This window comes from Oryza glaberrima, chromosome 1, assembly GCF_000147395.1.
Source record: "Oryza glaberrima chromosome 1, OglaRS2, whole genome shotgun sequence".
NCBI lineage: Eukaryota > Viridiplantae > Streptophyta > Magnoliopsida > Poales > Poaceae > Oryza > Oryza glaberrima.
The window spans coordinates 26,708,552-26,731,424 of record NC_068326.1 but is presented as its reverse complement, the minus strand read 5'-3'; the positions used below and the strand labels follow the sequence as shown (position 1 = coordinate 26,731,424).

At 41.7% G+C, this 22,873-nt stretch overlaps 1 protein-coding gene and 2 pseudogenes across 3 annotated transcripts; 2 read left to right on the top strand and 1 right to left on the bottom strand.

Annotated features, from left to right (window-relative positions):
- The first annotated feature begins 6,701 nt into the window (after positions 1-6,701).
- LOC127785883 (ARF guanine-nucleotide exchange factor GNL2-like) lies at positions 6,702-7,212 on the top strand (annotated as a pseudogene).
- A 286-nt stretch (positions 7,213-7,498) lies between these two features.
- On the bottom strand, positions 7,499-13,312 carry LOC127785785 (uncharacterized; annotated as a pseudogene).
- A 195-nt stretch (positions 13,313-13,507) lies between these two features.
- LOC127757855 (protein PLASTID TRANSCRIPTIONALLY ACTIVE 7) lies at positions 13,508-20,168 on the top strand. 3 transcript variants are annotated; one of them, XM_052283454.1, is made up of 4 exons: positions 13,508-13,694; positions 13,795-13,878; positions 15,902-16,253; positions 19,704-20,168. In XM_052283454.1, exons 1-3 carry the CDS (start codon positions 13,569-13,571, stop codon positions 16,232-16,234), a joined length of 543 nt encoding a protein of 180 aa, XP_052139414.1. In that variant the 5' UTR covers positions 13,508-13,568; the 3' UTR covers positions 16,235-16,253; positions 19,704-20,168. The 3 variants fall into 3 exon arrangements, with proteins under 3 accessions (XP_052139414.1, XP_052139406.1, XP_052139399.1); XM_052283446.1 differs by lacking the exon at positions 19,704-20,168 and adding an exon at positions 17,480-17,774 and having other exon boundaries at positions 13,786-13,878; XM_052283439.1 differs by having other exon boundaries at positions 13,509-13,694; positions 13,786-13,878.
- The last annotated feature ends 2,705 nt before the right edge of the window (positions 20,169-22,873 follow it).

Here is a 22,873-nt window from a genome sequence, read left to right as displayed (position 1 = left end):
AAATTACTTTTTGTTTGCAAATATGTTGTTTGATTTATTCCATGAATAAGGCAAAAGATGGAGCCCATTGTGAAATATGGTCACGCCAAATGACACGCCCTTTTTAGCATGTTCTTACACATATGAACGTAGAAATTTCAAAAGATTTTGGTACGATTAGGACAACTTCATTAAATTGTTCATTTAACATGTAGATTTATTTAATTAAAAATCATCATATTTTAATCTATTTATGGCATAGCTATTAAAAAGTGTTTTTATGTAAGTCTACATTATTTCAAATGTACTTATTTTATAAATATTAATTATTAAGCCTTATCTTCAGCTAAATAAGCCATGGTCTTTAAAAATAAGTTTTTCAAAATGGACATTTTTAAATAACGACCGTACTCTTTTTTACATAAAATATACCAATCGAATTTATGATTAAAAAACATTTTTCCTCTGTTCAAAATATAAGTATACAAAGTTTATATCTAAATATAGCAATTGAGTATCTACTCCCTTATCTTAACCAATCATAATATTTCTCTTATTTAACTTTCCTTTTACTCGCCTAATTTATATTTGGTTTTCAGCCAAGAACTATATAATAAGTGGCTATACCTTTTGTTCAAGTAAAGACAGGATTTTATCCATTATCTAAAAAAATCACCTAGTTTATTAATACCTATACCCAATTTCAAACAATTTTATAGACCTTATAACGATGGGGCATTTCTCACCAAAGTAGAACTAACAAAAAAAAACAAACTATTCTACTCCAACCCCGGAAACTTTATTTCTAGCAATTCTCATGCAAATTAGTACTTGCGAGAAATACCCACGATGTCCTTATCAATTTTTGAATTCCAATTAAATATGTCTATATATACCTTTGTTTGGTTGGCTAAAAAATGTTCTTCTAAGGGAGTACGTAACAAATCTTTTAGTATTTAATTGTTTTTTACTTGACACCGCCTATATATTAATCTTTAATATTTTACATATTGTAAAATATTTTACATGTAAAATATAACTATATCATTTGCATCCATCAAAACATCTCAATTTAAAAGTTATTTCTGACCATCAGTTGTCAATTAAAAAGAGGAAAGGAGGGAGAAATTGGCAAAAGTGAAGCATTTATTAATTCTCTTTGTTATTTTATTTGTCGATACTTATCAACTGGACATTAGTCAGTGCAAAGAGGCAAGTAAAGTAATGAGTTTTCTAGAGATTCTAATAGATATATGTGCACGAGACATCATAAGAGCTTATATCTGATTGACACGTGGCAAAATTTTTGGAGATGTTTAGCTAATTTTTTTGGCTGCCACGTGGCTAGTTCAATTTTAGTATCCAGCAACAACATTTGAGATAAACAACATTAGATTTTTTTATTATGTTTTAAGTAAATTAAAGATAGATGATTTATCCTTTCAAATTTGACTTCTTTTCTACATCCACAAAATTTTCATGCATGTATGGCAACTCTAATAGTATATTTATTGTATTACTCCCTCCGTCCCAAAATATAAACATTTCACATGGCAAATCTAATAGTATATTTATATATATATGTTAGCATGTGTCCTGTATATCACATGGCTTGTGCGTGGATTATAATTCGTTCGTGCCAATCGCCCGTATCATTGGCTTGACTAGTCTTCCAATGTTGGTTTAACCACGATAATACCTCCTCTGATTAGACTAGCTGTCGATGCCTTGACATTTCGCAAAATTAAACATTATTTTATAATAATCTCATCAACCATCAGTAATAGCTAATTATTCAAAACACAATATTAATTGTGACAACGATTTCATTCATAGTCATAATTATCAATTAATTGAGCTCATACCTACCACATGAGAATCACGTGATGAAATTTAAGCACGTACACTCACAATCTGCTGGACAACTGGAAGTAATACTATGTGGGAACGTTCCAAACTACAACTTTCTCATTTTCTATTAGCACACTTTCTAAACTGCTAAATTGCTATTTAAAATATATATATAATTTTCTTTAAAATTCAAATAAACTTATTTTTTAAGTTCATAATAATTAATTAATCATATGTTAATTGTTTGCTCATTTTTCGGTGCTACTTAAAAGCACAGCTGATCTGCATGAACGAACGCAGTAGGTGAGGTTTGGCCCAACTTGTAGCATAGTTTCAGACAAAAAAAAAAGCAGAGTATTTATACTTCCTAGTCATAAGTAGTTGACATTTAGAAGAAGATTTGATCAAAGTTTTTAAATTTATGACAGAAAGGAGTTCCGAACAACAACATTTGCAACAAGAGTAATTTATATGCAAGAAATAACTAAGAACCATACACCCACTTTTTCCATACTTGTGTGCAAAAGGAAAATAAGTGCCTAACAAAGCTTGCAAGCTAGCACGAATGAATTGAGTATAGCTCAGTTGGTAAAATCTCATGTGGTAGAACTTGCTTACTCGGGTTGAAATTTAAACCTTAGCACCGGTGTTCGTATTTACAGGTTTTTTAGTGGTAGACGATATATCCATCAATAACAAGTTACTTATAGCGACCTCGTCGTATCAAAATACGCCGGTACAATTTTTAAATATACTCATAAGATCAACAAGGTTGAGTTATGTACATATATAATTAGCTTATGCGTTTATACCATGTTTTGAAAAAAATATTAAATCTTACAAACCGGCAAAGCACGTACGTACAGGGTGTGGAGAAGAGAGTTGCACAAGTCGTAACCTACCCACGGTGCATGCAGCTAAAAAAAAAAAGAGTTCGCCCGCTCCGCTGGCCTGTGAGAAATAATGGAACTCACTTCTCACTTCTCCACTCGCATATGAGGTTCAAAGAATGCACACTTTATTCCGTTCCACCGATTGATCCATTTTTCCCATCCACACAGTCGTCCACACTCCACACCGACCAGACGGCATGCATAGCGCAATCAGCTAATCTCGTAGACTCTCCATCTCGTAGACTACCTAATCTCCCTCCTGAGTCCTGACGTCACCACCGGCCCGGGCAGCTTACCTCAGCGAGCATGACACGCGCACAACTCTACGCATGCTGCCCTATCCATGTCCCAGCACATGCAGCTGGGCCGCCCGGGGGGGGGGGGGGGGGGGGGCGGCGTCACGATCTACAGTTTTTCACACGCGTCGGTCACCGGTGGAGTCCTGATACCGTGCTTGACAGCCTCTCAGCAGAGCTCTCATCAGAGCAGGTAATATAGCACGCTATAAGCCAGCTGCAAACATATTTTAAAAAGATAAATGAGAAGAGAGAAGGACAGTGGGCTATAGATTTATAGCCAGCTGTAGCACGGACTTTAAGACATAGTGTGTATGATAGGTGGGACCAGATATTAATAGTGTAGTATGTAACTATTGTATGAATAAGCTATTAGATTGGCTATAGATGAATTAGAGCTAGTAGTTCGCTATACTATTAAACTTTAAACTTGCTCTCAGGCCGCCGCAGCAGTTGACGCACGCCCGGGGTGCGCGGGTCGATGAGGATCGTGACGCGGAAAGGCCCACACAATCCAGGGGAGAGCCGCCGCCGTACGGCCGCGCTGCGGCTTTGTGCGTTGCGTGCGTGGCGACATGCATGCACCCCGACGGTTGATGAATGATGAGCCGGCCTCCCAGTTGAGAAACTACGAATCCAGCGTGGATTCCGGCCAGATGTATCCGTTCCGAGAGGTCGCAGTTCGCACGGGTTACACGCTATGGCCAGGTGACGTAGGAGAGCCAACCTCAGCAATGGTCCTTTTCCACTGTACCATGGTCCGTCCATGAACAATGCCCGTAACCCCATGCCTAAAGTGGTAAAAGGAAAATACCACTAGCCTTCAAACGGTTTTGGTTATACACTTTCTCAGTCCAAAATAAGTGCACTGACATGAAAATAGTATTGGCTAATAAATTTTCTCCTAACAATTTATTAAATGTAAATATAATATAATTATGGTGTAATTATATTGTAATTTGTATGTAATTTTGAACCGTTAGATTTGCTTCACGATTCTTGCAAACAAGGAAAGAAAATCACATATGCGCATAGTTGAGGAGATTCGGTCCCATAACATCCGCTTCACAAAAATAATATGTCATCGTGAGATTTTTGAAAGCTACATATAAGTTGTTATATTACAGTTATATGCAAGTCACAATATAATTACACTACGCGGTTATATTGTATTTAGAACTCTTAAATTTTTGATTGAAAATTTATCGACAGATGTATAGGTAGTTTCTTTCAAGATATGGCTACCTTAACATGCTCAACACTGGGTGGTCTCATCGGACCCACGATTGAATTATTCAGTTCAGCCCAATAATTTAAATTTAAGTCCTCTATTTATGCTTTAGTTACTTATTTTGCATCCAAACCCCTCTCAACCTAAAATTTCTTATGGAAACACCCATACATTACCCGTTAGTCTCATTCATTTTCTCACCCATCCATTTTCTTATCGAACCGTCGCTTTCCCCACGTTGATTTACTTTTGACCATCACAGAGTCGATGGAGCCCCAACGCGATGACACTTGATTCATCACCGTCATTGACTGTTCCTAGAAGCTTGACTCCGTCCTCTCCTACTTCTCAATGCCCTGGTCTCTTCCACGAGTCAGAGCCATATGATCACTTGCGATGCCATGTCCCCCTTGTCGACGCCTCTCCATGGATGCCGCTGCCCCAACCGAGCTTCCTAGCTCTGGCCGCAAAGTCGGCGTTCTCGCTAGATCTAATGGTGGCTTGGGCCGAAGAGCTGGGCGTCGGTGTTCTCGCTAGATTCACCGGTGACTCAGGTCGACGAGGTAGGCGTCGGTGTGTATTGGGCCAAGACCTTGCCGACTGCATCCATGGCAAGGCCGGGCTACGTCGCCGCAGACCCCGATGAGAGCATCGCCTCTAGCTAGATACAGATCTGACCATGCTTGTCCCAGCTGTCTAGCATTGCAAACGGCTGTCGTCCAGATCTCTAGCAATGACGGTGGCGGGGTACTCCTAATTGTTGCGCCGCATCTAGGTCTATTGTTCCCCTCAAACAAGCTGTCGCCATATGGCTAGACCCAATCCCTCCTCCTTTTCCCCCTTTTCACTGCTAAACCACTTTATCTCACCTGAGGCAATTGTGTCTCCTGTAAGGTACGTTGAGTTGCTGACACCCTATGAGGATCCTCCTTGCCTCCACCATGGCATTCGAGCCTAGGTAGTAGCTTGGGGCACGACACCAAGGACACTGATTGTTCATGCCCTATGGAGACGACTGACGAGCAATCTTGCTGCTCCACATAGGACACAGTGTGCCATTGAAGATAGAGGTGAGGAGAGCGTCCTTGCGGTGGTGTTAGTAGCCTTGTAGAGGCAGGGGTGGCTTGGGGAGAAAACAGGAACAAAAAGTTTGGTCCAGCTACCCAAACTATAGTAGAAAAAGCCGGGTCGGGAATTGACCTGGTGAGGTCACCAATTGGACCGTCGATTCATAGTAATTATTTTTTAACCTAAACCGACTCTAAAATAACTAAATAGATTAGTTTATCTTATTGTAGGATCGTAAAGGGTCCCCAAAAGTTAGCCATTGAGGTGAGGAGTTCCCCACTTATATATTAGGTCCTATGCCCTTCCACAACCAATGTGGGACTATTCAACAATCTCCCCCTTCACACATTAGTGTCCCTCAGCCCTTCACTACCCCTTCACCGCTTCACCACGGTCCCTCAGGTGTACGGGCCCTGCAGGCACCCACGGTCCATCAGGCCTTCACACACACTGTCCCTCGGGCCAGAGATGTTGAACTAGCCAGTCTCTGATACCAATTGTAGAATCGTAAAGGGCATTTCCCACCCCGAAAGCTAGCCATTGAGGTGAGGGGCTCCCTCACTTATATCTTAAGTCAGATGCTCTTCCACAACCAATGTGAGACTATTCAACAATTTTCACAACATGATTGCATGGTGCGGTGGAGAAGGGTGGACATATCTTAGATTTAGGGAAAGTGAGTTGGGGCTATATGCAATTCCCTTTTCACCTTTTAGGTTTGGCCAGACATAATTGTAAATTTAAATAAGACAAGGTATAGTATAAAAATTTGATAGGGTTAAAATGCAATTCTTTTATGGATCCCCACTAAGAGTAACCTGTACTGTGACTTGTGAGCAGAGTATCCTTAAATAGACTCCTCCTACGTTTTACTCCCTCCGTTTCGTTTTATTTGACGTCGCTAGGTCAATCCGGAATCATTCTTTTTATTTGACGCTGTAGTTCAATCATTCTGCTGGTTTCCATCTTTGCCCTCCTCCTCGCCCTGATTCCTCAATCCGGCCGCCGCCGCCGCCGCGAGGGATGCCGACCTCGCCTGCGCGATATCCACCGAGGCCAGCGCCGTGCTGGCCGTCATGCGCCGCAGCCTCCGCCACCCGCGCGCCGTAGCCGACGACGCCGCGGCGGACCACCCGCTCGTCTCCTCCCTCAAGGCGTTGCGCCGCCTCGTCTTTTCCCCCGCCGCCGTGCTGCGGCCCTTCCTCGACGCAGTTCGCTCCGAGGACGCCGGCGCCACGGTCACCTCGGCGTCGCTGGCCGCGCTCCACGAGGTGATGGCGCTCATGGGTCTGTCCCTCACGAGCGCCGCGCTGCGTGAATGGGCCTGTCGCCAGCTGCTGGTTCGAGGCCGGGGCCGAGGCCGCCGCCGAGGAGGCCGTGCTGATGCGGATGCTGCAGTCGCTGCTCGCCTGCCTGCGCGCACCCGCTGCCACCGCCCTCGGGAACCAGCACGTCTGCACTGCCGTCAACACGTTCATCCGTGTCGTCCACCAGGCCGGTGCCAAGGGTGAGCTCCTACAGGCTGCAGCGATTCTCGCGGCACGCCATGCACGAGCTCTTCCGATGTGTCTTTGCCCGCAATCGGCGAGGAGGAGAAGATACGCTCCTGGTGCCCTGGTGTGGTTTTTGTTCTTTGTTATTGTTCGTCGACAAATTATCAACTTCACCTAAATTCTTTTCAGACGATTTTTTCTCTTCTTTTTCCAGGAACATGTTCTTGATTTCTGATTGCAGTTCATTTTGGGTTACCTGGATAACTGCAACTGCAATTCAGTGCTATGAAGTCACAATAATCCCAACCTCCCTTCAGAACAGAGCAAGTCCTGAGACTGAAAATGTGTTCAACGATGCCTTTTGGGAGAGCCTGGATGCTGTTGTCAATGCATTTGTGTAGTGCCAAATTGTTTGGTAGAAATTTTGGAGTAGTTTTCAATAGAATACTGTGAGCTTGAAAATTTTGTATTGTGTAAGTATGACAATTTGGAATTCTGTCTGTAATATCAATTGGAATAATGGCAATATGAATGGCTGAATAATGTCAATTGGAAGAAATTATACTGTATATGTAGTTTGTCTGTATTGTCAGTTACAAATTGCAAATTGGAATACTGAATGTTGAATGCACATGAGCTAAGATTTTTTACACAATCCAACTTTTTTTTTCTCCAAATATAACAAGGTCAGAAATAAGCATCAGTAATCACCAATCCAGAATCAAGAATCCCAGTCAGTCGCTCCAAATTCCTGCTCACACAGCAAGCAGGAGTATATGGAACAAGAGACAGTGGAGAATCATGCAGAACAAGAGAGACAGTGACATGTTCATATCAACAACAGCACCAGCAATTGCTAATCTGGATAGTGTTTCAGATTAGCAATTTCAATTACCAAAAAGCAATCTGAAGCACAATTTTGGCAACGAATAAATGATCAACACATGAGTAAAATTGGGTAGTCATTGAGCTCAACATTCACTGAGTACCAGGGAGTACAATGTAGAGTAGCACAATATGTTAAGCTAGAATACTTAGGTCTAATCCAAGAATAAATTACTCTTGGAATAAATTACACATGAAGGAGACTTGAACACATGTTCTTTTTTCCTCTATCATTCTTCACCCACTGATTCTCCCCCTCCTCGCCTGTAGAGAAAAGACACCGATAATAAGTGATCAACACACATCAAGCATTTGGTCAGAAGACTTTACAGTCTAAGTTTTAACAAACAATGCTAGGGAGCATAAAGTGTAACATTTCTGATTTCATATGCTCAGGATTGTTACAGGAGGTGGACTTAGGGAACTCCAAATAGCAGAGAGAACTCAAATTTGCCGCATTCTGTACCTTCCTGATCACAAGAACACAGTCCAAAATACAAGCTCTGAAACTTTCAAGCAAGGCATATGAACAAACAGCAACCAAATACTACTAGTCCTATGAACTTCATAATACACTCTGAATAAAAGAACAAAGATGGCATTAATGAGCAAGCCACGGAGCACAGAAAACTGCATAAAAAAAAAGAAGTACCTTTCGGCGGCTCAGGAGAATGGTGCTGCCGGCTGCTCCGGCAAGGAGGGTGGCGGCGATGGCTCCGACGAGTACGAGCGGCGGCGGCGTCTTGGGGGTGAGCCCCAGCGGCTGGCGCGGCGGCCGGCGTTTCCGCCTCTTTCTTTCCGCAGCGGCGGCTTGATGTTGCGGCTTGATGAGGAGAAGGCACAGGAGCACGGTGCTTGGAGCAGGAGGGCCTCGTCGGCGTCTTGGAGTGAGCCCCGGTGGCTGGTGCGGCGGCCGGCGTTTCTGACCTGGGAGAGCTCGAGGAAGGAGGCGTCGGGGTCGAACAGGCCCGGCGAGATGGGATGGCAAAAACGAGAGGGAGGGGATCCCGGCGGGTGGCGGCGTGCGCGCCCGCACCTGGGAGACGCGGGCGCGGAGGTCGGAGAGGAGGCCGCCCACCGCGGCGTCGCGTCGGAGGCCGGTCGATTTTGGGGAATCTCTCCTGCGCCGACGAGGAGAAGACACAGGGGTAAATATGTAATTTCACAGCTTCCTTAATCTCGTCGAAGCTGTCGGAAACGACAAACAAAACGAAACGGAGGGAGTATTAGATAATGGATATTACACCCCGGTCTCATGAGATATCTATTTAGTGAACTCTAATTTTGTCTTCTTTAAACCACTTCTCGAAGTGGTTTTCATTGTAAATGCTCCCACCACTCACCTGCTTGGAGAACTAAAGAAAACGAAAATGTACGGTCGCACGTTTACGTCTCAATTCACTAATAGTACTACTGTACCTCAACGGAGTAAACATTTGATGTCATGTCAGTGTGTCACGCTTAACTATTTGTAGTGTGCCCCTCCTACCTAGTAGTATTACTGTATGATGGATGATGATTGACGCATTGCATTTGGTCTAATGCTTCGCCAGACGTAGCTTTAGCTTCGGCTAAAATGGATGTATGACACGAACCACAACTTAAATAGCTACTGTACTCCGTACCATAGTAGGCCTATCTTTGGATGCTAATATGCTATATGGTCTATATGGCACATTTCACATTCGGGGAAGAAAAAAAAAAGCAAGCCATCCTTTGAGCGATTCAGAACATGGCAAGGACGGCGAAGAGAATCATCCAAAATCTCGCTTTAGGCGAGCAGGCCCGACCGTTCACTTCCCTTCCGCGCACGGGCAATTGATGGCGCACAGTCCACTCTCACCAATTAATTCCCGGCCCACACCAGATGCCAAATTAGAGATCGCTACTGTACTCTGTAGATGTTTTGAATCTACGAACGTCTAGAAGCGAGAAAACCTCGTGGATGGATGGATAGGATATATACGGACGAACAGCGTCTTCTTGGTTGAAAATACTGTAATGTCAGTAGAGTGCAATAGTTAGAAGCCTCCAACTGTTCTCACGGGGCACTCTTCAGAGTAGCTTTGTCCAGATGCATGGATCGGATTCACCACCTCACCACGCAACATTATTGCTCCAGCGAATCCACAGTGACCTTGTGATCGTCGCGCCCACGTCTCCAGCTGCGGTACGAGTTCGTTTAAGCATAGATACAGAAAGAAGCTCACGAGATCGTCTTTAATGGCTGGCACACCGCATAGCGCATCGGATGTATCGGAGCTTAGGTCCACCGCACCACGTGAAATTAGAGTCGAAGAAATCCACTTCGATGGCCGGACTCGAGACCGTAGCGATCAAAGGAATCCAGATTACTGTAGTATTTATGGCACACGTGATTAATTTCGAGCATATGACAAAGGAATCCGAGACATGATGCATTTGATTTGACAATAAAACCTGATTAATTTTGAGCATATGTTATCGCAGCGTAAGCTCAACGATCAACGTCTTCCAAGGTCTGCAGCATCAAACACGGATCAAATAGCCACGAGGGCTATGGATGTTTTCATTTTTCAACATTCCATCTGATTAATTTTGAGCATATGTCATCGCAGCATAAGCTCAACGATCAACGTCTTTAAGGTCTGCGACATCAGACACTGATCAAATCGCCACGAGGGCTATGTGTGTTTTCATTTTTCAACATTCCACGCTGGGAGAAGCACAAAGTATTCAACAATTCAAGCTCCAAACGGACAAAAGTAGCAGCCTATTCACCCAAGGTTGCCACGTATCGACACTGACATCAGTAATCCACTCATCTTTATAGGTGCCCCACAAGGAGAATTAAAAAGCATTGAGATAGATACTGATGTTCGATAATCTGCATACAAGAAACAAAAATCTGTCACTTCTCTAAAACTACATGCATGCAGTGGGTTGAAAAACTAACTTAATCTATAGTCATTATTTTGACAAAACTACAAATATGGCGGCGGAAATTGTGATGGGCACCAGACGCACGTGATATGTGTGTGAGAACCAATCATATGTTACTGGACGAAGTAACAAAAGTACACGGGGGCGAAGATTAGAAAGAAAAATGGTTTCACATTAAATGCCCAAACACAATATGAACTCTTTATTTCTTGCCAGCGGTACCAGGAACCACATGTGCCAGTAGCAAAAGGCAATTGATTACTGACGTAACTTACAATCTCGATAAATTAACAGAGTCCATAACCAATAGAAAGAGAGAGAATTTCAGCGTTGTGACTGTGTGAGCAAAACTGCAATCTACAGGGTTCATCGTCTTTCTGGCTTGCTGCCTTATTTATGGAATACAAAACCTAAAGAAAAGGAAAACAAAAGCTAGGTGAATTATCGTGGACTATTTATTCTATAATACTCAGACTAAAGCTCCAACAATTTCTCGGGCAACTAATTTAAGCTGCTCTGAATTAATGAATACATCATTGTCATGAAATTGAATGCCACAAGAAAAACATGGTAAAACTGGCATAGTATTCAAATAATTCACCATAATTGGAAAAGTCAATGATGGTATAAAATCATTATATTCGTAAGTCAAGAGAAACCAATACTTCATTTTCAATGGATTTGGAGCAACCAATATCAACAAAATGAAGCCGCAGAAGACAAAATCACATACATCACTGAGAGTTGGTTGGGGGAGCTTGTTTGGCAGTCTCAAATGAATCCAGTATGGGCCTAACAACAGCTGGAAGAAAAAGACCTGAAATTGCAGGGGCACAATCGTGAGGTTCCTTGTAGATACAAGTTGATGAATACAACATAAAATGATCTGCTCAAACAAACAAATAAATAACACAAAATTATGATATTTCCAACAAACAAACTACAGTTAGTGCATAAAATTGCTGGGTCTATTAGTCTTCTAAAGAGCATAAAAAGGCATATATTTAAAAAAGATCCAAGTGATACTAGTAAATGCTACACACTTACACCTGCATAAGTACAGCACACGGACACACACACACACACACACACACACATATATATATTCATTTATGAATTCAGATTATGCGCTAGGTCTCTTCACAACGTAATAATACACAAGAAAGAAACCCAATCATGCATCCATTGCAGAAGCAGAAAAATAGAGGGAGAAATAGACAATTATTGTTACTTTCATAAAAAAGTGCGACTGCTAGCTGCCACTAGCAAGGTTAACCCAAGAAACAAAAAAGTATCATTATCAATGTAGAAAAAGAAAGCCAGAAAATGGTGATATGGTATTCAACCTAAGGTAGAAAACAGCGAACTGGAGCACTATGCGAGGTTAGTTTCAGTTGACCTTTATTCATCATAGACATAATTTGGGAAACAAAAGCATAAAAGATACAATAATACAAAACAACCAAACATCAAAATGCAGAACTCCCATATACTTTAGACATGAGCTAAGTCCTTCTCAAATCAAAATAAAGAACATAAATACTAAACATTAGCATGTGACAACTAGAACGAAAGATAGGAATGTTAAGCAACTAAGCAAGTGATCATTCAAACAAAAAGAAAAAGGGTAATGCCTTTTTAAGAAGAAATACTCTAGAAAGGTAATGGTGGACGACTTTAATTTAAATAAAAAATAAATTATTTTAGGCCTAGCAGTTATCTTAGCAACAAAAATGACTTGAACTCTTGAGTTTTTGTTTATTTTTTGAAATAGTATGACTAAATAGGAAAATAAAAATCATATGACATCTATAACTTAAAAGCAGCAGTTATGTTCGAGGCACATCCAACAAATTAGTGAGAATGCCATTTAATAATTCAAACATATAGCCTTCATATAGATTCTCCCCTCCTTAGTTTGGTGTTTCAGGGGCAAAATAAATATCGCATGCATTTGAATGCACCACGCACATCCTATCATGTAAGTTTAGGTCAATTTACCATGATTATACATTATCATGATAATACGAACAGCATGTGCACAGAAAAAAGTGCATGCCATATTATTTAAGGGAATGGCACTTGATAAACTGTGCATACACAGGACAATACTTATCTCCTTTCTGATTTTGAGCATATGCTCTCTGGCAACTGAAATTCAACACGATGAGCTAGACGAGGAAAAAAAACAACCCCTTTATAAAAAGGCAGAATTTTAGTCAAGGGCAGTGACAGTGCTAAATGCCTAAATCTATTATTATCAGTCCCCAAACCTACACACTCAATCTTTGTTTCATTACGGCCTGAGCCCACAGAAAAAACTCTAATAGAGAGTCCTGATAAGTTCCTTGTAAAATGAACCAAGCAGAAAGAGATTGGTTGCAGTAAAATTATTCTTCGACACAACCTTGTTGTACTGACCAAACCAAAGCTAGGAGGAACCTGGTGAACGCGCCTGGAGATCCAGGACGGGCCATGACTGATGGCTCCGAATCTGGTAGATTCCATTCTAGGGTTCCCCGATCTGAGCTTACGAGAGTCATCTATGGATGGAGCTGTACACTACATACGCACACGTCGAATCATGGAGACCGGAGAGGGAGGAGAGGGGATACCGAAGCCGGCGATGAGGCAGGAGGCGGCGACGACCGGCTCCTGCACCACGAAGACCCTCAGCTTCCCCATCGCCCCCATCGCTCCTCGTCGCCGATCCAACCACGCCCGCTTTCCCTGCTCTGCTCGCTCGCCGAGGTGGAGAAGAAGGAGGTCTTCGCCTGCTTCCCTGCCCGAAACGTGTCACGGCCCACCCGAAATGGGCCGTGACACGTTTCGGGCACGAGATGGGCCGTGGGCCGTGCCACTTTCCCTCCCTCTCCTGCAGCGGGGCGCGTGGCTCGTCTAGAAATCGGATGAGGTGAGAGAAGAGGGGCGCAGCTTAAGCCTCGAAGAGATGGCTATGGCAATGGCGGCTTCGCTCGCGGCGCACCACCACCTCGCCGGCGGCGGCCTCCTCCCCACGCCACGAGCGAGCGGGAGGAACGGCCGCAGCGGCATCACCATATCCATGAGAGCGCAGGTGGAAGCTCACCCAACCTGCCCTAACGATGTCCTCCTCCCCTGGCTCACATGCTTTTGTTTTTTTTTTTTAATTCCCCAATTTCTCGTAGAGAAAGCAGAGCGGTGACTCTGGGAGTGGGAAGGGAGACGGCGGAGACGGGCGAGTCAGCGGTCGGCGGCGAGTGTGGCGTCGCCGGAAACTGGTATGCTCTCTGGCCGAACTAAGGGAGTAGGTCTCCTCCTATATCTCCGCGTGGTTGATTGTTTTGGACGGAACTAGGACGGCATGGACGACGTTCTCGCTGAATAATTGCGAGCCTCCGTTTTGGAATGCGCATGCCATTTGCCTTTCTTTTTACATGAGATTGGGAAGGTAGAGCGGGGTCAGTTGTGTTCAGGAGAGAGAAGCGTCGGATGTGTCCATTACTCCATTACCATGTGGTATCAAACCTCGGAAACCCTTTTTTGAGTTGCGAGGATTATGTGATGCGATATTTCATTTGCACCTGTTTTGGTTCATTATGGAGCTCTTGCTTGCATAGATTTTCGTTTAAAGGAATCCTGAGGCTTCATGGGGGTGGGATAGATGAAAGCATCATTTTTTTTTGGCCAAATAAGGCAATTATTTTAGGTTGTTTCTAAACAATAAGTCACAAATTGTTGGTACAAGAAACTTCCTTTGCCCTTGTAGTGTTTTTCTCATGTGATTCCATGACATTTGCTATTCAGTATTATGCTCAAAATATGAAGTCACAGATTGTTAGTATGATGCAGCATGCTCTGGTTGTCCTTCATCTTTGTAGTGTGGCTCCTGTGGTTACATTGGTGGCTGCTAGCAGTGTCAGAGCATGAGACAAACACAAAAAGTATTCAATTATCCAAATCATTTTAAAGTTTTAAATAAACATCAACTGATAATTAGAATTGGACATTGTTGTTGTTCATCGTTAGTTCACATATATCATATCAGAGTAACTGTACGTATGTATTAACTCTATTAAGTATTCCAAAACCACTATAAACACAGTACTAGCATAAAAGGGGAGCATGAAAAATTGAAGGGCTTATTTGGTTTGGTACCCTACCAAAATTTTAGTAGTGCCAAAACCTAGGCAAGTTTTGGCACTACCAAGATTTTGGTAGGGTAGCACAGTAAATATGAGTGTTTGGATTAGTGCCAATGAAGTGCCAAATTTTTATGGGTCAATTTCCATTTGGATTGGTACCAATGAAGGATCACCAAATTTTTTTTTGTGCTGTAATAGCTTTGGTACTATTTGCTGCAGAATAAGCAGAGCGGTGAGGTGGCCAGCCGAGGAGACGAGTAGTGGCTGGGTATTTATTGAAGTAGAGAAAAGATGAAGCCCTAGCTTTTTTTTTGAACGGAAGTGCGTGAACTAGTTTGGGCTGAGCCAAGTTGTGTAGCCTGCTTCTGGGCGCTTCCGGCGGGTGACGGATGGCTGCCAATTCCAGCCTATGCCTTGCTACCAAATTAAGCCTAGGCACTACCAGTGATTTGGTCACAATCCAAACTCTCAGTGGTACTGTTCTGATAACCAAAATATTGGTATGGCCCAGTTTTGGTAGCAAACCAAAATGGCCTGAAAAGTAGCGCTGATTGAAGGCACGCTATTCTTTTGGTCAGATTATTAAAATCCACAATTATGTTTTTGTAACTATAGGTTGCTGCTACCTTCTATGTGTATTAGCAAGCTATAGGCAAGACAGACATCTTCACATCTTTTGTAAGGGACCTTTTCTTGAACTTGAAACTAGAAAACACATGATCACCACTAGCTCGACCAAAAAAATGAGCTAGTTTGTTACACATGGAAAGTGCCTCATGTGGAAGAATGAAATAAAGAGCTGTAGAATTCAGTAATTTAAATAGGACAATAATAATGCATAGATTCAAGAATACATGTCTACGTTCAACCTTTTGAGCAAGGGAGACTGGAACTGTGCCCCACCACTTGCTATTAGCTTGTCAGCCTTCGTGTATTTTATGTCAACCAAGTATCATATTCAGCATGGCATGACCATGCCCAACAGTTAAGCAGGCTGCCAGGCAGTTGTATGCCAGTCATGTCTTCATTGTTTGCATCACTATTGAGCATGTCACCACATAAAAACATTCGAAAAGGTGACATCAGGTGTTGTTGCCATGCTTTACTTCACATTCTTTTCTGATTTCCATGTATATAATTGATATATGCGTCCTTGCAGACCAAAGAGGATGACATGTTGCGGTACAAGTTGGAACGTGTCCCTTTCTTAGAAGAGAAAGTGAGAAAAGTTAGGGAAAATGGGAAGATCATATGCTTGGACATCAACCAGCTGATGTTATCTCAAGAGAATAGATTTGCTTTCACAATAGAGGTGGCTGAGGAAGCTAACTCTTATCTTGAAAAGAACAGGCATGAGTATGGACTGAAAAAACCTATACTACATGTGCTCAGTGACCGCATGAATGAAGCTGGGTTTTCTCGGCCGGAAGGCTACCTTTATCCTTATCCTATTAAGCCTGGTCCTTATTTTATTAAAGAAGAAGGGCACTGAATAAACCTCATGCTCTACAGTAAGTATATTTCACAGCCTACTTGCCAAATGACCTTTTTTAAGTCCTGCTTTTCCCTCCAATTTATCTGTTATCCTCGTTTGCTATGACGATTGTTCTTGCTAACAACAAGCATGCCCTAGAGTTGGGGGACTTGTTTTTGGGTGGGTCATTTGTGTGCGTAGGAGGGGGTTTGCAGATCTGCTTCATCAAAATATAGAAGAGGACAGTATGAACTCACAAGCAAATATCAATATTTATCACGCAAAAAATGGCTTCATAGACGATCCACTCCCTCAGAACTATGCATTAATATTACACCTAAGGCCCTATAAAATAAGCTGGTCTTAAGTCCATGCAACAAAGACTAACAATAAGATAAGAGTATATCTATATGGCTTTCTGATCCATATGGATGTATAACGATTAAAGCTTACATCAGGGGATCCAGATATTCATATATTAAGTTTGCTACAGAAAGTTACTAGTTTGACTCATATAACCCCTTCATGTAGTTCAGACGATCATACGCAGTGATATGTACGAAGGAGCTTAGATGTCTAGCGGCTCCTGCCTCCAATCCCAGGCCTTCTGCGTGGATCATGTTTAGAGTTTGCCCCTCCATAGTCATAATCCTGAATATCTGTGAGAATCTTTCTACTATGCCCCTTCATTTAGAAAATAAAGAACAAGGATAATTAATTAAGTATATAAATGAAAAAAGAAATGTGAAGTTATTAATTATGGTATTTGTTCAAATTAGTGCTGCAGTCAACAATACTATCTTGAATAGGTGTTGTTATATGACTTTCATACATTAGTTGTCTATATTATTTTATTGAGGGGAGCATAAAGTGAGTACGTGACCAACTATGACAACATTAGGGGACACATCAAAAGCTGGAAATTGGAAAATGTTAAATAGTGCTAACATATATGAATTGAAATAATTAATCCAAGATGCTAATATTTCCCTCGGTGAAACTGTGCTGAAAACTTTGGGGGCAAACCTTTATCAACTTTGGAGTAGCAGCAATATCATTTTTCATCACTATGGTTTGGCCTGCATTAGGACGAAAGCAGGTTGTTTAGACATATAATTAATAATACAGTAGCATATTGAACAAAAGAAATAGCAATAATCATACCAGCAGATGCATTGCAGAGAAGTATTAAAAGGATGATGGTGAGTAAAAATCTGGATTTAGGCATGTTGACCCCTGCTTACAGAACGTTATTCCTTTCAGAGGATTTGTTGGCAAGGACCTATTGTGTCTCTGCCCCTTTTATACATGGACGGTCAGGCAGCGGGAAGGAAAAAAATATTGTAACTTTATATATTGTCTACCAGTAATGATTGCTGTACAGGATTATGATGAAAATCATAATCCCACAACACAAGGTCAACTGCACTTGGCTGAAGCTACTTGAAAAGTTACATTTGCTTTTTCAGCAACTAAAGCTAAGACAGACTGATACATGCGTATTAAAGCATTGTTCTGTTGATTTTATTCCACCCTTGATCTGCAGTTGCAGGTAACACCGACCATGGTTGAAATTACTTGGAGTAGTAGCTTATTTTTTTATAAAAAAGTGATTATGATTAGGTTATGTACCAGTTATTTTGTAAGCACAAAGTATTAAAAAGAGTTGTCATGGCATAGTGATGATGAGTAGACTGCAGACCTCTGGTAATTGCTAGTTTGCTACAGCATGGAAGTTACCTCTGAAAATTATCAATGGTACATATTTTGTACTCCCTCTGTTTCATATTATAAGACTTTCTAGAATTGTCCACATTCATATAGATGTTAATGAATCTATACACATATGTAATATGAAACGGAGGAAGTACAATATAAAATGTTTAATAGTTACAGTACTAGCATACTAAAAACCATCCCAGGAGAGAAAATTTATTAAATAGAGAACCTAAAAATTGATATAGCGCATCCACTATCATATGGTAAATGGCTAAATGCTAAAGAGAGAGCAGTAATAAGTGGAGCGAGTGCACACTACAGCTATTTCACAGTGTGCTAGGGGACAGGGAGTGGGGAAAATACAATGTAATTGGAGGGAACTGCAAGTGCAAGTGCAACAGCACCCCCCACTAATGGATCCTTCGGTCAAAAGGAAAAATAACTTGCCCATTGTCTTGTGGCCTTGTGGGGATCCTGTTTGAGATTTTCCCTATCTAGATTTGTTCATACCAGTGGCATATGCAGATACATATTCTGCTGATTTGTCTTGCTATACATCTACGCCGTCCTTCTGCTACATATGGTTGCATGCGCATTCTGTTTATGGACTATATTATGACCTAACTACCCACGTATCCACTGTACTACCAGCTGTGCAAATGATCACGACCAAGATGCAGTTTTGTTGTTGGCCGCTCATTATGTCATCCTAGGCAGCGAGCACCTCTATGAAGTTGACTCATCTATCTGTTGGCTTGCAGCATTCTGAGAGCCAAATGCATACAACAGGAGAAAAATTTTTGGGTCACTGCTTTATAATCCAACCATAGGCTAGCAGCTAGCTGCGCACAGCGCCAAGTGCTGAAGGATTACAGAAATTGGCATCCCCACTACCTTGCTATTTTCATGTGTGATGACACCACGTACAAAAGTCTTTCTTGAACAGCATAACTACACATGCAAAGAAGCTAAGGAATGATGGGCATAAGTCGGCGTCATACCATATCCTCATCAATGTTACATCGGAAGTGCACGTGTGGCCGTGCAAGGGTTACTCTGAGATTGCACGGAGATGATCTATTTGCCACATAGTACAAGGTCCATTTCAAACTATTAGAGTTAGATATTGGCCAAGATTCTTGAGTATAGCTTTCTAGTCAAGAAAATAAGATACTCTGTAACATACTACTAGGAGGAAATATGGTGCAGGAGAAAATGAATTCACATTCTTGTTGACTCGAGGGAAAAGCATGGTGGTATGATGAAACTTTTCTTACATATGCACAAGGGCTTACATAGATGAGAACAGTAAGAGCACTATCAGTGGTTAGTTTGCACTTCAATTCAGAAGCATCATTTCTGCACCCGATATTTTTAGTGAGGCAACTTCCTTGCTTCTCAGTTTGCTTGATTTTGATACTTTTTGCAAGAATGCGGTTAATGCCTTACTGGAACGTTTTTCATATTCAAAACTATTTCTCTGCTTCCCTTTTGTGCAACCTGTAGTTCATACTGCTCAAGCTGTGAAAAGTCAGTCAGTTAGCTTTTGATTGCCTTGGCTCTTCAGGTAGTTCTCTGGTGGTGCTTGACTTCCTGTGCTCTTATTTTGATAGTGAAATGAAATCTCCGTGCCATTTTATTTTGGGTTTTCCTTTCTTTCTCAAGATACTGCTGGGCGAAGTGGAGCAAAGCTACATCGCTGAGGCAGTGAGGCTGTAAGGCATTATGCATGTATAACTTCTAATCATTCATCATTACTGTTCTGCAGGACCAGAAAACACAAGATGGGACCTCTTTTCAGAACGGAGCAGTCCTGCAGGCAGTTTTGCTGCGTACACTATACGGTTTGGGAGGATTTGGGGATACCTCGCATCACTTCCATGATCAAATGCCGCCTATCTCCAGATCTCTGATATTTTGCAAGAAGTTCACCAGGCTTAATGTACAGTAAGGGCAGTGGATCCTGTCATTTTGTTTGGATGGTCTTCTGCTTTGCTTTACATGAGTCCAGGACTATAAAAAGTGAACAGTGAGTTCTGCCGTGAAAACCATGTCAATGGGGGTAGACAACCATTTTCTCATGCATCAAGCTTTGATTAATCAAAAGATCCATCGGGTCCATGCTACTGTTGTCTTCCTACTGTACCGTTGTAATCTCAACTGATTTACCTTGGACTTGGCTACCTAGTACAGTAGTACCCAGGGTGAGTCTAAGCAACTATATTTTGCTTCTCTTTTGGGTGGCAACCATATCCTGAATCCTAACTTTTGAGAAGCCAAGCTAGTAAAGTCAAGATATTATACTCCTGCTTGATCATCGAAAAGTTTCGAAGCACGCTTGCATGATTTGTACTTGAGAAGCCATAACGTGCGAATCAGGGACTTGCAGGAAATACTGGCTACTCCCTGTTCTGAAGGCCAAGTTTTTAGCCCTGTTTAGGATCTGAAGAGCTGTTTAGAAGGGGCTTGGACCTTCAGCTGTTCAGCATTTGGCAATCCGCGGGACCGGTTGCAAACTTGCAATCCCTACAGCAGTTGGCACTTAGGTAGTACAGTATCAACCAATCTAACCATCCACCAAACAAAAAAACTTTCATGGTTAATCAACTCATTATCTTTTGCCTACCTTGATCTACCTTTTCTAACTTGTAGCAACCACGTTTTGGAGGGAAAACAGGGTAGGAAGTAGAGTTAGGCCCCTTTTGAAATGCACGAAAGGAAAAATACAGGAACAAGTAAAACATAGGGGAATTGAAGTAGTATGTTTTTTCAATACTACGAAAATTGAGAACTCAGGAAACGGAAAGAAGAGCCCTTTGGTTACACCACAGGAAACACTTAATAAAGGAAAGTTTTACATGAGGTCTAACCTTTTACTTATTTTCCTATGAAATTGACCATAGGAAAAAAAAATCCTATGGAAATTTTTCCATCCCCTTCATATGAATCAAAGGGTTCTATTGGGGAAAAAAACCTTAGAAAAATGAATCATCCAAAATGTCTTTGCTAATCCTTCATTTCAAAGGGGTCTTTAGTGCCAGTTAACCATGGGAAGTTACTTCCAGTCCCCACCCACACCTATTCCGAGAAGTGGGACGACAGAGAAAAAACAGAGAGGTACGTAGTTCCATACTTACACTACATATTTCCATCTCGAGCAATGCTACACATACTTAAAATAATTTACGAAACTCTTACAAACAAAATTCAACCGTTTCAATTAACTAGATGAGAGTTACAAAAATCTGCATTTGACTCACAGCTACATGAATGTTTGTATAAGTTTTGTAAGGAAAACTTTGTTTCCTTTCATCTTATATTTGTTTACTCATGAGTATATGCAAAATTTTGTTTCTTTATATTTTATTTTCATGTATTATACATGTATATTAATCATGACAATTAATTTTAGCTTCAACTATCTTGTGCTATACCTACTCATGATCATGAGATATCCTGGATCTTACGGAGAAGCTCGAAATTTTAAGGTGACCTACAGTGCTCATAGGGAATTTAGATCCTCTACGGTATCACATAGGATATAGACATGTCTGCTATATAGATAATTAATGTGTTGAATAAGAATTCATTATAGCTCAAGTGTCTGACCTAAGATCTTTGGGTAGATCATTGTAGCACCCTTTTTTCACTATAGCGACTAGTCTAAGAGACATTACAAATCATTATGCGGAATGTGCCTAATGCATCACACTCTTGCCCTCTGTGGAATTTGCCTAATGCGTCACGCGCTTGCGCTATGTCATAGCATGATTTATTTGTATAAATTAGGTGTCTAGAGGAAAAGAGAAAAGATATTTGTACAGCGTAATTGAGCTAAAGCAAGAGCCAGATACACAGAATACATGACACGGTAAAGTGAAAGGCATGTGTATTTTCTTTTTTTTAAAAAAAAAACTTTCTATGCGGTTGTTGTGAATCACAAGGAAAAGAAAGGGTTTCTTCATTGGTTGCCTTCCTTTGCCACATTACATTTTAGTCATGTCATAGGTTTTTACGTACGTGTTTGCTCCGCTATCACAATTATATTGTGTCAAACTTTCTTAGACTAAGGACCCATCTATCATACTTTTAAATTTGGAACCAACCATACCACACTTATGACCAATTATTTCTTAGCAACGCTCGGTGGCGGAGCCAAAATGTAGACATGGAGGGAGCCTAAAAAATATGGAAGGGGTCTAATACGCTGTTAACTTTGCTTAATTACTTTGGCGACCGGCCAGAAAATCTTACTCTCATAGTAGTATAGGACAGGTAGGGAGGATACCAACCGTCACGAGCTGATCTCCCAGGCCGCCATTGGTAGGGGTGGAGGAGGAGGATGACGAAGCAGCTAGAGACGGCCCAGTGATCGGCTGATAGCATAGGCAACGATGAAACAATGCTTCTTCTCCTCAATTCCCCTGTGATACCACGCCAGATATGGGATGGCAGCGTGCTTGGTTAGGGGTGGAGGGGTAACAGGACAGCGGCAATGACGATGTGTCAAAGGTGGTGGAGTTATTTGTCATTGTGCTCAAGGCAGTGTGTGGCCTCACTGCAGTAGGATCCCTTCCTATAATATTCCAAAAGATTAAGAGTGCGTTTGGTTGCAAGCCACAGTTTATCACACCTAAGGTAAGGCAAACTTGATAGGTGTTTGATTGTAGCCATAGTTATGATAAAATTCTCTTCCAAGAAATTAGGTCCTATGTGTCAATGATTGAAAATAGTGTGGCAAGATTCCCTTAGACTTAGTAAGTTGTCACTAAGAATTTGATCATCTCACCTTAGTTAAGGTATGACAATTTTTATTGGCATGTAATGGTAAAGTGTGACTGCACACCAAACATGCCTTAATTATGCTCAGGCCTCAAATGAAGATAGTCTAAAATAGTTAAGTGCAGGTGGCATGTTCAGTTGGATTTGTTGGTAGTA